The following is a 15,778-nucleotide window of genomic DNA, read 5'->3' on the forward strand; positions in this document are numbered from 1 at the left end:
TTTCATAATTGACATAAATGTGTGTAATTGAGACTCAAAATTAGCAGCATGTTTCAGTCACAGCACTTACAATTCTCTAAATTCCCTCACTCCGCAGCAGTACAGCTGATGATCAACAAACTCATTATTACATTGTCATACAGTAATATGAAATCAATGAACGTATGCCCCTCATCCCAAATTCAACCCTACTCACTAAACTAGTGTAAATCTGAGAGGATTAGATCGCAGGAGGTGATGGTCGCGCTACCCTGCTCAGACGTTGCATGCTTCAACCAATGGTTGCGTGCCACGTCATTGACTGCAGTCGGGCACCAGAACTCTGCTCTTTTAGCAGTCCACCAACACTCTCAGAAGACCCATAATTGGGTCCTGGCCCGTTCTCCACACTTGAAGTCTATGGTCTGTAAATGTGCCTTTAAGTGTATACTAAGTGTATATTCAGGTTATCCCGTTTAGTCTTTTAGCAAGTGAGTGAGGCAAACCAGTAGTGATTTGGGGAAAATGTACACAGTTACATATCGTGATATTTTGGACATATTATCAATATGTGACTCCAAGCTTTGATTTGTTAAAATAAAAGATTTACAAATAATAATGATTGCTAGTACTAGTCAGCTGTACCTGCGCCAGAACTCACTTATTTTTCATCCTATAGCTTGTTCTCCATTTTCTTTTTAAATACTGAGCCAACATGTTTTCAGCTCTTATTTCACTGAATGATCAAAACTCGTTTTCATGCTCTCTCCTGTCTCTCTGCAGCAGACATATGGTGAGAAATATGTTTGGAACATCAAATCGCAATTAAAATCACAATACATATAGAATCGCAATACATATCGTATTGGCACCTACGTAGTTTATGAACCAACACTTGCACTCGACTCCCTCCCCCACCCCCCTTCTAGCTCTGACTTTGGGAAAAATGTACTTATCAGTGGAGGCTGGTGGGAGGAGCTATAGGAGGACGGGCTCATTGTAATGGCTGGAATGGAATTAATGGAAATGAGTCAAACACATGGTTTCCATATTTTTTATGTTTGATACCGTTCCATTTATTCCATTCCAGCCATTACAATGAGCCCGTCCTCCTATAGCTCCTCCCATCAGCCTCCACGGGTACTTACTATGCCTGTGATATGTGATTGTCCCACCTAGCTATTTTAAGATGAATGCAGTAACTGTAAGTTAATCTGGATAAGACTGTCTGCTAAATCAGGGTTTCCCAAACCTTTTCACTCGGGGCCCCACTTCCAGCAGTGGGGAACATCCCGGGCCTCCCCTGCGCGCACACACACCACGTCTATTTCTATGGGCACAATCACTGTTGGTGGTTCACACCCCTCTTGTTGGAGAGAATTTTGCAGGTTTAAAGCTTATTTCATGCAATTCTACACATTTTGTGCAAATACAATTCTGCAGTTTTAAATCAAATTTTCTTGCAATTATATACATTTTGCCATGTCTAATGTGTATTCACGTGAGTGACAAAAACATTACAACAATATCTGTGGGCTAAAAAACCTAGCTAAAAAATGTTAGCTGACATGGACTAGTTGATCTGGACATTTCTGACAAGTTATAAATATCTCTCTGAGGTCTGAAATGACTAACATGACAAGAGGAACTGATGATACACTGCCCAATTTATAAATTGCACCTTGTGCATTCTACTATTACAACTTTCAAGAGCAAGTTTAAAGCTGGACTGAGACCCCCGCGCCCATCCTGGGAACCACTGTGCTAAATGACTAAACTTTAAAAAAAGAAATGTAAGTATCGTGATAATATCGTATCGTGAGGTTCCTGGCAATTCCCAGCTCTGCTAAACTTCACAGGCTCGTGTCACTGGTCAGACGTTGATAGGTAAAGTAGATTAACAGACCAGCAGGTCAGACATAGATCTATATGAAGTAGATTCATAGGCCAGCATGTCATGATGATGTGGATGAAGTAGATAGATGGTAGACATTCTGTGGGAATCTGAGCCCGGAGTCCAAGGGGTGCTCTGGACACGAACGATTCACCTCAAACCACTCGTCTATACACCTAAGAGAAAGAAAGAAAGAAAGAAAGAAAGAAAGAAAGAAAGAAAGAAAGAAAGAAAGAAAGAAAGAGAAAGAGAGAGAGACGTTATGAAGAGGGGAGAGAGAGAGAGACTACGAGTAAAGTAACAGCATCTTACTGTAGTCAGGTAGGTGTGTGTGTGTGTGTGTGTGTGTAGTTACCCTTTGTGGTATATACAGAGACAGGGGAGTCTAGAGATGGTGTGTCCATGCTCCATCTCGTCTAGACAGATGGCACACTCCCCACTATCTTTCACCAGAACATCCTCTGGGACACATCACACAAATCAATCATCATCCTGACATACCATGCTAGCCAATCAGAAGGCATCCTGAACCAGCAGGCCAAACAGGCAGACTAACAAGATTATTGGGCGCACACAGAGAGATATACAATCACACACTCACCGTTGTAGCGGAGTCGTGATTTGGTGAGACACACGATCAGATGGATCTCCATCACATCTGACGCCACAAACTTACTGCAAACAGGACAGAGAAAGCCTGGGAAAAATAGAGCAGGACATGTCAGCTCACACACACTCCATCCAACCAGACCTTTTTTTCGGTCCCGCCACAAACTTAGTGAGTGAGTGAGTGAGTAAATAGGTCAACCATGTGGTCACGTCTGCAAATGACCAAAGGTCAATTTATGATCACGATGACATACATGGTTCCTTAAGAAAAGTTGAATAAGTTACCGACTGACAGACTCTCCAGTACAAAACCTATATTTGTGTGTGTGTAGGTTTGTGTGTAGGTGTGTGAGACATGTGCCATGGAGGAAGTACGTGCTTATCTGTGGCCTGATGTGCTCCTCTCGCCCCACAACAGAAGAGGGTGTATGTGTATTTCACAGGGAGAAAGCACATTTGTTATCTATCCTCTTCTTATCTGCCCAGTCGAGGCTTTAGAACAACACATAGTTTTCTTGTTGTGGAATAAGATATCATGTAGACCAGGGTTTCCCTCTGGGTGCACGTTTTGGTGTTTACCCTAGCACTACACAGCTGATTCAAATAACCAACTCATCATCAAGCTTTGATTATTTGAATCAGCTTTGTAGTGCTAGGGTAAGAAACTAACCATGCACCCAGAGGGGAACCTTGAAGTAGACAGTCAGGACCGGAAAAACACGCACACACTTTAGCCTACCTCCCAGTAGGTGAGGGGTCAGGTGAAGTGGTAGAGAGCCAATCATCATCTGGTGTTCTCCTCCTCTCTCCCCATCTGTCTCCTCCTGGTCCAGACTGCTGCTCCGGCCACCATGGGGTATACTCATCCCTGTCTGGTGGACACACACACACTGAACGTCAAGATACTGGACATGAATGAATCACACAGGTATAACTGCCCGGAGTTTGAACCTGTGTGCCACAACACCGTGTTAGCATCCTAAACTGAAGCCTTGGGATTAGCTTGGGGAGCTAACACTAATCTTCAGGTCTCAGGCAGTTACTCATCATGGAAGTATGGTTCCAAACCACTATCATTACACACCTGGTGGTAGGAGCTGGGTTGGGTCCCTCCGGTGTTGCGAATTATGGGTCCGCCAGGACTGGCTGTGTATCTGATCCCTGGGGTAGTGCTGCTTCCAGAGGGTTCCACAGGGCTAGAATACGCCCGGGTTCGACTCTCAGCCACGGGGCTACTCTGCCTGACACCCATGGTGGATCCTGTCCTATTCTAACTTCCCCAAGATATGAAGTCCTATAAGGTCTATAAAACAGAACAGTCCTAGAAAGTCCTCTTCACTCTCATGAAGCCCATCAGGGACAGGTGTTGAAAATGGTCCTACACAATGTGCAAAGCTTCAGATAGATGTTTAATCGATATATCAGTGTTTATATCATGTCACTATTCAAATAAACCATAAATAGCCTTGAAAAAACGCTGAAACTCGATGTCACAAGAGAGACATAGCGCGCATGAGTGTCCAGTCCAGTAGTTGTGTTAACAGCAGAAACAGCCAAAGTAATAAAAGTCTCTTGAAAAGTCAAAAGTAAAATCAAATACGACAAAATTGACTACCAAATCGCTTCATTCTCCATATCAAAGTTTATTGGTGCGTCGCGGCATCATTCCAATATTCCATGCGCTATGATCATGGCGGTTTGCCGCACAACAACTCCTACACCGCGACAGTAGGTCCGACCACTTTAGTGACTATGTATGCACTTTCTCGACATTTCTCGATTACTGACTGTCGAAACGAAAGCGGCGTCACTATGATCTCTATCTGCTCTGCTGTAGTTTCGTCTGCTGACTGTGATTGTTGACAGGAGCTAAGCAATGGTAGAGTTCGTTTTGAATGGCCCGGTCTCCTGGATGAGTGGAGATTTAGCTTAAAGACCAATGGAATGGTCTAATATGCACAAACTCCGCCCAACCAGGACACCGGGCCATGCAAAAGGTTTGCCCTAATGCCTTCCTCCTTGTGTGTGTGTGTGTGTGTGTGTGTGTGTGTGTGTGTGTGTGTGTGTGTGTGTGTGTGTGTGTGTGTGTGTGTGTGTGTGTGTGTGTGTGTGTGTGTGTGTGTGTGTGTGTGTGGGGGGGGTCAAGTGACATCAAACCCATGAACAACAGCAAAAGATGCATGGACACAGATTAGGCTATAGACATAGCAGACATTTATAAAATAAGCCAGGCAGATATATAATTGTCATACTTAATATAGATATGTAATATGTACATTATATTTGCATATCAAAAACCCAGTCAGACTCACTGCTCCCTCCACACATTTGTTTTATTGAATACCTTCACACACACTGGAGGACAGAACATAAAAACACACATTAGCATGACAAACACTCAGTTAAATAATGTAACTAAAAATACTGTTCATAAGCCAAAGTAATGACTTAAAAGCATTCGGAGAGAGACATCTATCGTAGTTGCCATGTTCAGAAAGAGTAACAAGTGTAGGCCTAGTTTAGTAAGGTGGAAGAAGGCCGCTGCAGGTAGATGTTGCCTGTAGACACAGATCTAGGAACAGTTTACTTTCCCCAATCCCAATAACGGGGAAAAATGACCTCGGATCAGTGTCTAAACACAACTTCATCCTACTCCTTCAGGTCCGTGGGGATAGTAAAAGCGTAGCAGTGCACTGATGGTGACGCACACACGCACACAAAACACGCACAAATACACACACACAAATACACACACACAAATACACACACACACACACACACACACACACACACACACACACACACACACACACACACACACACACACACACACACACACACACACACACACACACACACACACGCAATATGAAATGAACACACAGATACAGCAGCTTTTGGCCAACTTCACAGCAGTACATAAGGGACAGTTTCTAACATAGGATTACATTTCTGCTCTATTCCTCCCTCTATTTTCACCGCTAACATTGTTACAAGGTCACAACAATGTGCTGGTTATTTGAGTGAGTCTGGCTAGCATTGTGTGGTACAGTGGATGGTTCCAGTCAGGTGTTACATGGCTGACAGTGCTCTGCTATGTCTGGGCGGCCAGGCTGGGGAGGGAGTATGTTGTTGCTGCTAGACTAGTTGATTGTTTGTCTTTAGGTTGATATGCTGAGAAAGGTTGGAGAGTGTCATGTTTATCAGGCTAGAACCAGCATGGTGGTGGTTAGTAATAGAAACTATAGTAATGTTGTAGCCTGCTGTATAAATGACATGAATAATAATGTTGTATGGCACAGCTGTGTGTGTGTGTGTGTGTGTGTGTGTGTGTGTGTGTGTGTGTGTGTGTGTGTGTGTGTGTGTGTGTGTGTGTGTGTGTGTGTGTGACATGAGATGGAGTGCAATATCTGGAGAGCAAAGCTTTTGATAAGTTAAAGAACGCAATGGTACATTTCAGCAGGCTGGCTGTCCGGCTGTCCTGTGTGTGTGTGTGTGTGTGTATGCGTACATTATGAATCTGAGTATACATTATGACTTTGTATAGTCGCTACAGGGTCATTGGGCCTGTGTATTGATGCAGGGGATGAGACCAGGGGTGTGGGTAATTATTGTGGCCCGGTCGGACACCTCTTCTGTAGGCATCACTGCTGGCTGACTCCCATCTGCTGGTGGTCCGGCTCTGGTTCCTCCTCCACGCCTGCATGGTACTGCTCAAACGTCTCATCATCTATGTCTGGTAGACCCAGCAACTAGAGAGAGAGGGAGAGTGAGAGATGAAGAAAGAGAGAGAGGGAGAGAAAGAGAGATGGAGAGAGAGAGATGAAGAAAGAGAGAGAGGGAGAGAAAGAGAGAGATGGAGAGAGAGATGAAGAAAGAGGGGGAGAAAAGGGGAGAGAGAGAGAAGGAGAAGAAGACCGAGATGAGGGAGAGGAGGACATTTAACAGTTGATATGTTATATTCTTTAGGAGTAGTCTAGTTGTTTTATTGCATAGCGTTAGGCTACTTACAGGTCTAAAGGAAGTAAAGACTTTGTCCAGGACCTCTAGCAGTGTTTTCTTCCCGCAGGAGGAGATGTAGTCCTGGGCTAGCTGTAGGAACGGCAGGCAGTCCTCACTCTCACTCCATACATGCTGTAGACGTAGACACACACACACACACACACACACACACACACACACACACACACACACACACACACACACACACACACACACACACACACACACAGGTTATTAACCTAACCCATGTAGCCACATTGTCACATTATTACCGTAATACTGTGCTAATGTCAAAGGTATATATATATATACACACATGGTAGATGTTGGGTAGATACACTGAGTTTTATATGAGGTCAGAGTACAGCTAGTAGAAGTAGAAACCAGAGATCAAAGAGCGAGATAACACAGACATTCAAGGACCGGAGATCAAGTAGGAGTGTTACTGGAACAACTACTGCTGTAGTTAAGCACGTACACACGCACGCACACACACACAACCTCAAGATACTGGACATGGACGTGAGTGAATCACACAGGTGAAACTGACCGGGGTTTGAATCCGTGTGCCACAAGACTGTGTTAGCCTCCTGAACTTAAAGCCTTGGCACTCCCATGAGCTCTCCAGGGATTGGCCAACCCTAAACGGTGTCCCCCTGTGACCGAGAGGGAACGGTGCATTCACTGTGTGTGTGTGTCTCCCCCTGCTGATAGCAGTATTGATTGGCATGGTAACAGGATCTAATCTGCCAGCCAGAGACAGAGGTACCGTATTTCACTGCAGACTGGTACTGCCCGTGTCTGCCCTTGGGACTACCCAACACTGTGTGTGTGTGTGTGTGTGTGTGTGTGTGTGTGTGTGTGTGTGTGTGTGTGTGTGTGTGTGTGTGTGGGGGGGTTCTTCTATCCTTGTGGGGACCTAAAATCCCCCAAAGTTCCCACAAGGACAGTAAAACAAGGTAAATTCACCTTTGTGGGGACATTTCCCAAAAAAGGCTATTTTAAATTTAGGGGTTAGGTTTAGAGTTACAATTAGGGTTAAGGTTAGAATTAGGGTTAGGGTAAGGGGTTACCTTTAGGTTTATGGTAAGGGTTAGGTTTAGGGAAAATAGGATTTGGAATGGAAATACATTTTAGGTCCCCACGAGGATAGAAGAATAAAACAGTTTGTGTGTGTGTGAGGGAGTGATAGTGAGAGAGTGAATCAGAGAGGGAGAGAAAGTGGTGGAGATGGTGGGGATAGGACCTAGTGCAGTAAACAGACTAGAGACCAAACAGGCCTACATGAGAAAACACATCTGCATCATACAGGAGCTGAGTGACTCTGTATGTGCATTACATATTTACATAGCAAATGTATACAACATGAGGTATTACTGGCAGTTGCCTATGGAGGGATGCACGGCCCTGAGTCTTTATAGGCCCCACAACCGCTGCGACTGCTGACATAATCTATTTACTGCCGGGCGCCGCGCCAGGAGAACTGTGATGTCCGCGCCCTCTGGCCAGCTGATGTAAAGTAGGGACTAGAGAGCAGCGGACAAAACAACAACAGCACTGCTATTGCAGGCCTGTGTCTATATGCGCAGGACAAGCGGCATGCCCATAGCAGCTCAATGCGATTTATCCCAACTGTTTGCAGATAAAAGAGGTCGCGGCATATAATGCGGCCAAAACAACATGCGCGCCAGGCGTGCTATAGTCCGGTGCACCAAATCAAACTGCAGTGACATCATTCCCGTTGCGCACACACACACACTGCGCCGGGGGACCCGAGAAGCAAACCCCAAAACACTGCAACCACACAAACGCGTACACAAACACACACACACTTACGAAATTCTCGGTCCCTCCCGTCATGTTATCGGGACAAAGGACATAGAAGGAGATTGCCGGTTCTGCGTAGAAGTCCAGTCTCCTCTCATCATCCTCCTCCGCAAAGATCAGATCGAACGGAACCGACGAACACCATTTCTCCGCCACCTCCACCAGCTGCTTAAACTCCATCCTCCTCTCTCTCTGCCCTCCTCTCTCTGTCCTCTCCGTTAGTCCTGGCGGTCTAGTCTGTGGGGGTCCGGGGCGCCGATATAGACGAGTATGTGGTCTCGTACCCTCCTAGTGATGCTGCTGTCTCTCGGTAAATAAAAACAGCTGACCGGACAGACAGCTGTAGCCTGCAGTTTCCCCTAACGCGCCATGCGCGTGGCGAGAGAGACACGATCTTTTCACTATCGCATTACACTGGCTTCACGGTATTCGGTAACAATAAGGTGTTTTCTCAAACTCTCATCCTTTCATTAGTCCATTAACCGATGAGATCAGCGGGGAGCAGTCCGTTCTGGGGTCGCATACATATGTTACGCACGCGTTGTGGAACGTTACGCCCCCTAACGATTCAACGCGATGACGACAGGCTGAGACGCGGCACAGGACTGTCATCGAGACATTCCGTGCCTCCATACGAAATTATTGTTTCGTTCTCAACAAGCAACCAGAGACTAACGTTCAAAACTATAAATGGAAATAGGGTGTAATTTCAGATGTATTCCCTATTTAAATTAATGTTATTCTACATAGAGCAGTAGGCCTATATGCCTAATCTTATTATATAGGCACTGTCTAGAAATGTTATATAATAGTAAGCGTAATCACACGTGGGCTAAAAGCTGGAGCCTAGGCCTAGCCTACTTATTGCAATGACACTAGGCTAACTCCATTTACCAATGTTTTATACTGAAGTTTATTTCTACAACTCTCTTCGTTCAAACATGAATGAATGAGGCAGGCTTTTCAGTTCACACACATTACGTAAAGCGCAGATAATGTGGGTGTGTACTGTCTAGGCTACAATAAATACTAACTGTACCGTGTGTAGGCTAGCTGACAGAGGTCCAGAGGTCCGCTAGGTGGCAGCAGCACCCTATCTATATTGTCCCTCTGGTGAACTGGACCACTTTCAGACAATGATCACATAGATTTGGCAGCCTGAAAACTATACTCTATATATTCTATACACACCGTAGACAGAACATTGAGAGAACATTGTGATCCCTCATGACTGTGTTTGTGTGTGCGCGTGTGTGTGGGGGGAGTGGGAGGGGGGGGTCACATCAGTCAACACTCAAATGAGCAGTGGTGGAAAAAGTACCCAATGGTCATACTTGAGTAAAAGTAAAGATACCTTAATAGAAAATGACTCCATTAGAAGTGAAAGTCACCCAGTAAAACACTACTTGAGTAAAAGTCTGAAAGTATTTGGTTTTAAATATACTTAAGTATTAAAAGTAAATGTAATTTCTAAAATATACTTAAGTAAATTCCTATATTAAGCAAACTAGATGGCACCATTTTCTTAATTTTTTTACATTTATGGATAGCGAGGGGCACGCTCCAGCAGTCAGACGTAATTTACACAACGAAGCATGTGTTTAGTGAGTCCTCCAGATCAGACGCAGTAGGATGACCAGGGATGTTCTCTGTTTAGTGAGTCCTCCAGATCAGACGCAGTAGGATGACCAGGGATGTTCTGTTCATAAGTGTGTGAATTAGACAATTTTCCTGTCCTACTAAGCATTCAAAATGTGATGAGTACTTTTGGGTGTCTGGGAAAATGTATGGAGTAAAAAGTACATTATTTTCTTTAGGAATGTAGTGAAGTAAAAGTAAACTTTCACTTAAGTACTTTACACCACTGCCAATGAGGTAATACATACCCGGACGCACACACACACACACACACACACACACACACACACACACACACACACACACACACACACACACACACACACACACACACACACACACACACACACACACACACACACACACACACACACACACACACACACACACACACACACACACACACACACACACCACACACACACACACACACACACACACACACACACACACACACACACACACACACACACACACACACACACACACACACACACACACACACACACACCACACACACCACACACACACACACACACACACACACACACACACACACACACACACACACACACACACACACACACACACACACACACACACACACACACACACACACACACACCACACACACACACACACACACACCACACACACACACACACACACACACACACACACACACACACACACACACACACCACACACCACACACACACACACACACACACACACACACACACACACACCACACACACACACACACACACACACACACACACACACACACACACACACACCACACACCACACACCACACACACACACACACACACACACACACACACACACACACACACACACACACACACACACACACACACACACACACACACACACACACACACACACACACACACACACACACACACACAAGGCGATCCTTCCGACCCCTTGACCACACTGTGCCATTCCAGTGAGTGTGTTTGGAGGGCAGGAGCTTTATACAAAGTTATCTCTCTCTTATCTTCTCTCTTTTACAGCTGCTTATAAACCTGATCACCTAAATGGTTCACCCTGAACTTGTACTGAACATACATTTCGTATTCATGAGGTTATTCATGACTTCTACATGATAACACAACACGTCAGTATGACTATGACAATACAGTGAGCGCAGTCCTTTCACCTTCTCTGTGCTCTCTTTTATCCTCTCGCGGCTGCTTCTACGTTCAACTTAATGGTCAGAAATGGGGCGCACTATCCCCAATTCCCATTTTATCTAATCTCTCGCCACAGCTCTCGCTCTATCAATTTCAATTTAAGGGCTTTATTGGCATGGGAAACATATGTTAACATCGCCAAAGCAAGTGAAGTAGATAATAAACAAAAGTGAAATATACAATAAAAATTAACAGTAAACATTACACTCACAGAAGTTCCAAAAGAATAAAGACATTTCAAATGTCATATTATGTCTATATACAGTGTTGTAATGATTTGCAAATAGTTAAAGTACATTTTGATCATTAGCGGGTATTGAACTAATTCTGTTCTGCATGCATTATTTGGTGTTTTACATTGTACACGGAGGATATTTTTGCAGAATTCTGCATGCGCAGTCTCAATTTGGTGTTTGTCCCATTTTGTGAATTCTTGGTTGGTGAGCCGATCCCAGAACTCACATCCATAAAGGGAAATGGGTTCCTTAACTGATTCAAGTATTTTTAGCCAGATCCTAATTGGTATGTCGAATTTTGTGTTCCTTTTGATGGCATAGAAGGCCCTTCTTGCCTTGTCTCTCAGCTCGTTCACAGCTTTGTGGAAGTTACCTGTGGCGCTGATGTTTAGGCCGGGGTATGTATCGTTTTTTTGTGTAGTCTAAGGCAACAGTTTCTAGATAGAATTTGTATTTGTTGTGTTGGCGACTGGACCTTTTTTGGAACACTATTATTTTAGTCTTACTGAGATTCACTATCAGGGCCCAAGTCTAGGTGCTGCTGTAGGCCCTCCTTGGTGCTGCTGTAGGCCCTCCTTGGTTGGGGACAGAAGCACCAGATCATCAGCAAACAGTAGACATTTGATCTCTGAGTCCAGTAGGGTGAGGCCAGGTGCTGCAGACTGTTCTAGTGCCCTCGCCAATTCATTGATATATATGTTGAAGAGGGTGGGGCTTAAGCTGCATCCCTGTCTCACCCCATGACCCTGTGGAAAGAAATTTGTATTTTCTGCCAATTTTAACTTCACTCTTGTTGTTTGTGTACATGGATTTTGATAATGTTGTATGTTTTTTCCCCAACACCACTTTTCATCAAATTGTATAGCAGACCCTCATGCCAAATTTAGCCAAAAGCTTTTTTGAATTCAACAATGCTTGAGAAGACTTTGCCTTTGTTTTCTTTTGTTTGTTTGTAAAAATCACGGTGAATACTTGGTCTGTCGTACGGTAATTTGGTAAATAGACAATTTAACTTTTGCTCAGTACATTGTTTTCACTGAGGAAATGTACGAGTCTGCTGTTAATGATAATGCAGAGGATTTTCCCAAGGTTGCTGTTGACGCATATCCCACGGTAGTTATTGGGGTCAAATTTGTCTCCACTTTTGTGGATTGGGGTGATCAGTCCTTGGTTCCAAATATTTGGGAAGATGCCAGAGCTAAGGATGATGTTAAATAGTTTAAGTATAGCCAATTGGAATTTGATGTCTGTATATTTTATCATTTAATTGAGGATACCATCAACACCACAGGCCTTTTTGGGTTGGAGGGTTTGTATTTTGTCCTGTAGTTCATTCAATGTAATTGGAGAATCCAGTGGGTTCTGGTAGTCTTTAATAGTTGATTCTAAGATTTGTATTTGATCATGTATATGTTTTTACTGTTTGTTCTTTGTTATAGAGCCAAAAAGATTGGAGAAATGGTTTACTCATACATCTCAATTTTGGATAGATAACTATTCATGTTGTTGTATGTTTAGTGTTTTCCAATATTGCCAGAAGTGGTTATAGTCTATGGAGTCTTCAATTACATTGAGCTGATTTCTGACGTGCTGCTCCTTCTTTTTCCGTAGTGTATTTCTGCATTGTTTTAGTGATTCACCATAGGGAAGGCGTAGACTCAGGTTTTCTGGGTCTCTCTGTCTCTCGATTTCTTTCTTAGGTTTTTGCATTCTTCATCTCTCTGTCTCTCTCTCTCGCCTCTTTCGAACGCGGTCGTCACTAGTTACCACAACCACAAAGTCATAAACCCCGCCTATTTCTGAAACGTATCTTCTTAAAATGTGATTTTAAACCTAACCCTAACCTTAACCACACTGCTAACGTTAAGCCTAACACTAACCTTAAATTAAGACCAAAAATCACAATTTTGTTTCATTCATTTTTACGATATTGCCAATTATGACTTTTTGGCTTTGGTAACTAGTGGAAACCCTCTAACTCACTCACACCGTCAGTCTCTGTCGGGGAAGGTCGCTTTCAGCAGAACCGACTGTTGTGTCTGTGGGATTCATTTCAGTGATGAGCTACAGACAGGCACGCTTTCCTGCATCTCCCATTCTCTATCTAACTGCTGTATATTCGTGTATTTGCGAGCTTGCTGTGGATTCTATTATACTGTTGAGTGTTCCACGGGTGTAGTCAGAGGCGACGGACCGCCTGAACTAAACTAGCCGCTGAAGTCTCATCTCGCATTTTGTGTAGCACCCTGGTTCAGAAAATCCCCAAAATACAAAGAAATATGGAGAAGTTGGAAAATGGAAACAGATCAGAGGAAGAGTGTGAATCCCACGAGGAGGAAGAGTTGGACCCCAGGATCCAGGTACAGTGATTAGCCTAGCTGTTATTATTGTAGCAAGATAGATATTATGATGTTATTACGTTATTATGCATGTCAGAATAACGTAATACATACCCGGACGCGCACACACACACACACACACACACACACACACACACACACACACACACACACACACACACACACACACACACACACACACACACACACATACAAGTTATTCACACCAGGTCCATAGCGAGTTGACTCGGTCTGTGACCCAGTGTAGTGGAAGCTGTTTTAATGAATAGCACTGACAGTCATACACACAAAACAATTGGGTTCCTCAAGGGTTCTTTGGGAAGGGGGATGCTGATCAGGAACAGTGGTGAGGGTTAACTGCTTGTTTTAGTAAATTCCTGTGGTTTGACACACACACGTTCAACGTTTAACCATCTCCAGATGTGTTAGGGCCTGGCTGAGATCATGACAACGCTCCCCTGTTTTTCTTTTCATACCTCCATCTTTTTCACTCTCCTTCCAATTCTATTCTCCTCATTCCATTCTCCTTTTTCTCTCTATTTACGCACTCCATCTTTTCTCTTCCCAATCGCTGCATTCTTTATCTCTCATTCTCGTTCCACCCTATATCCTCCTCTCTTTATTCTCTCCCTCCTTCTCTCCATTTTCTCCCTCCTCTCAATTTTTCCCTCCTGTCCTCTCTCCTCCTTCCCTCCTCCCTGTCTCCTGTGTGTGTTGTGTCAACAGGGGGAGTTGGAGAAGTTGAACCAGTCTACAGATGACATCAACCGCTGGGAGACAGAGCTGGAGGTAGGCCAGGAATGCAGGAAATTGTAAACTTGTAGTGTATTTGGGATTTTAAAAGGCTTCTGAAGTTTGTCATTTCCACTTTGAAATTTCAGACTTGATTTTCCCTTACGAAAACTGAATCAACCCCTACAAAAATGTCCATCAATTATAATCCAGATAATCATTCACATTTCCTATTGCTGCAGGATTATTTTCCTGCTGTAGCAAACTGGCTCAAATTAAGATCCTACATCTGTAGAGGACAAGGTCCCTGTGTGATGCGTGTCACAGTTTTCCTGGATGGAATTTCTGGTCAGAAAAACTCTCACACAGCACATTCCCAGCTGCCCCTCCCTACTCCCTATTTCTCCCTATTCTCTACTCCCTATTCCCTACCCCCTACTCCAGATATAAACACACTATTTAAAGTTTCTATAACGCTAAATTGAGGTTGTTTTTGGAAAGAAGAGGAGCTTGTTCCTGGTTTGGAGGGAGACAACTCTGTCCTGTATTTGAGTCTTTAGCAGTCTGTTCCAAGACTGACTTCTTCATTTCCTCCTAAACCATCTCCTTTTCTTTTCTGGTTTTCATTAGAAATACGATCTCTTCCAAACTCTTCCCTTTGAGCCCAGAGAGGGTAAAACAACAACAGAGGGAGAGAGAGAGAGTTAGGGGGAGAGACAGAGAGAGAGAGAAAGAGAGGGAGAGAGAGAGAGAGAGGAGTGGAGAGGGGGAGAAAAAGAGGGAGATGGGGAGAGGGAGAGAGAGAACAGGAGTGAGATTGGGAGAGAGAGAGAGAGAGAGGGAGAAGAAGAGAGCGAGTTTACTAAAAACATTGAGTACTTAGTGGAAATGTCAGTATATTCCTTCTGTTTCAGGAAGAGTACACATGTATTATACACATCCACATGTAATGCATGTGTTATACACACAGTGTGTTGTATATTTCTAGGAATCTAGTCCATCGAAAGAGAATGTCTGAAGGCGAGGTATGTTAGGTATGTCAAGTTGTTTACGTTATAAACAAAGTGACTCTGACCCCCTCTAGAGACCCTGTAGGGTAGACTGGCCTGACCCCCTCTAGAGACCCTGTAGGGTAGACTGGCCTGACCCCCTCTAGAGACCCTGTAGGGTAGACTGGTCTGACCCCCTCTAGAGACCCTGTAGGGTAGACTGGCCTGACCCCCTCTAGAGACCCTGTAGGGTAGACTGGCCTGACCCCCTCTAGAGACCCTGTAGGGTA

General features: G+C 44.1%; 3 protein-coding genes across 4 annotated transcripts in view; 1 reads left to right on the top strand and 2 right to left on the bottom strand.

Annotated features, from left to right (window-relative positions):
• Positions 1–4,361, bottom strand: LOC106588757 (E3 ubiquitin-protein ligase znrf2). The gene is made up of 5 exons (XM_014178103.2): positions 3,567–4,361; positions 3,222–3,354; positions 2,475–2,570; positions 2,229–2,334; positions 1–2,049 (listed from the first exon to the last, which is right to left on the bottom strand). The coding sequence occupies exons 1-5, from the start codon at positions 3,732–3,734 to the stop codon at positions 1,935–1,937; spliced, it is 618 nt and encodes a 205-aa protein (XP_014033578.1). The 5' UTR covers positions 3,735–4,361; the 3' UTR covers positions 1–1,934.
• A 436-nt stretch (positions 4,362–4,797) lies between these two features.
• On the bottom strand, positions 4,798–8,859 carry mturn (maturin, neural progenitor differentiation regulator homolog (Xenopus)). Its single transcript, XM_014178107.2, has 3 exons — positions 8,321–8,859; positions 6,494–6,616; positions 4,798–6,234 (listed from the first exon to the last, which is right to left on the bottom strand). The coding sequence occupies exons 1-3, from the start codon at positions 8,489–8,491 to the stop codon at positions 6,127–6,129; spliced, it is 402 nt and encodes a 133-aa protein (XP_014033582.1). The 5' UTR covers positions 8,492–8,859; the 3' UTR covers positions 4,798–6,126.
• A 4,371-nt stretch (positions 8,860–13,230) lies between these two features.
• LOC106588751 (SH3 domain-binding protein 5) overlaps positions 13,231–15,778 on the top strand; it is a 29,495-nt gene continuing 26,947 nt past the window's right edge. Inside the window, exons 1-2 of one of the 2 annotated variants that reach the window (XM_014178092.2) lie at positions 13,231–13,767; positions 14,494–14,556. In XM_014178092.2, coding sequence (XP_014033567.1) covers positions 13,687–13,767; positions 14,494–14,556 — 144 coding nt within the window. In that variant the 5' untranslated portion in view covers positions 13,231–13,686. The remainder of the gene's footprint in view (positions 13,768–14,493; positions 14,557–15,778) is intronic. The other variant, XM_014178091.2, reaches the window with a different exon arrangement.

The sequence above is a fragment of the Salmo salar genome, chromosome ssa27 (assembly GCF_905237065.1).
Source record: "Salmo salar chromosome ssa27, Ssal_v3.1, whole genome shotgun sequence".
NCBI lineage: Eukaryota > Metazoa > Chordata > Actinopteri > Salmoniformes > Salmonidae > Salmo > Salmo salar.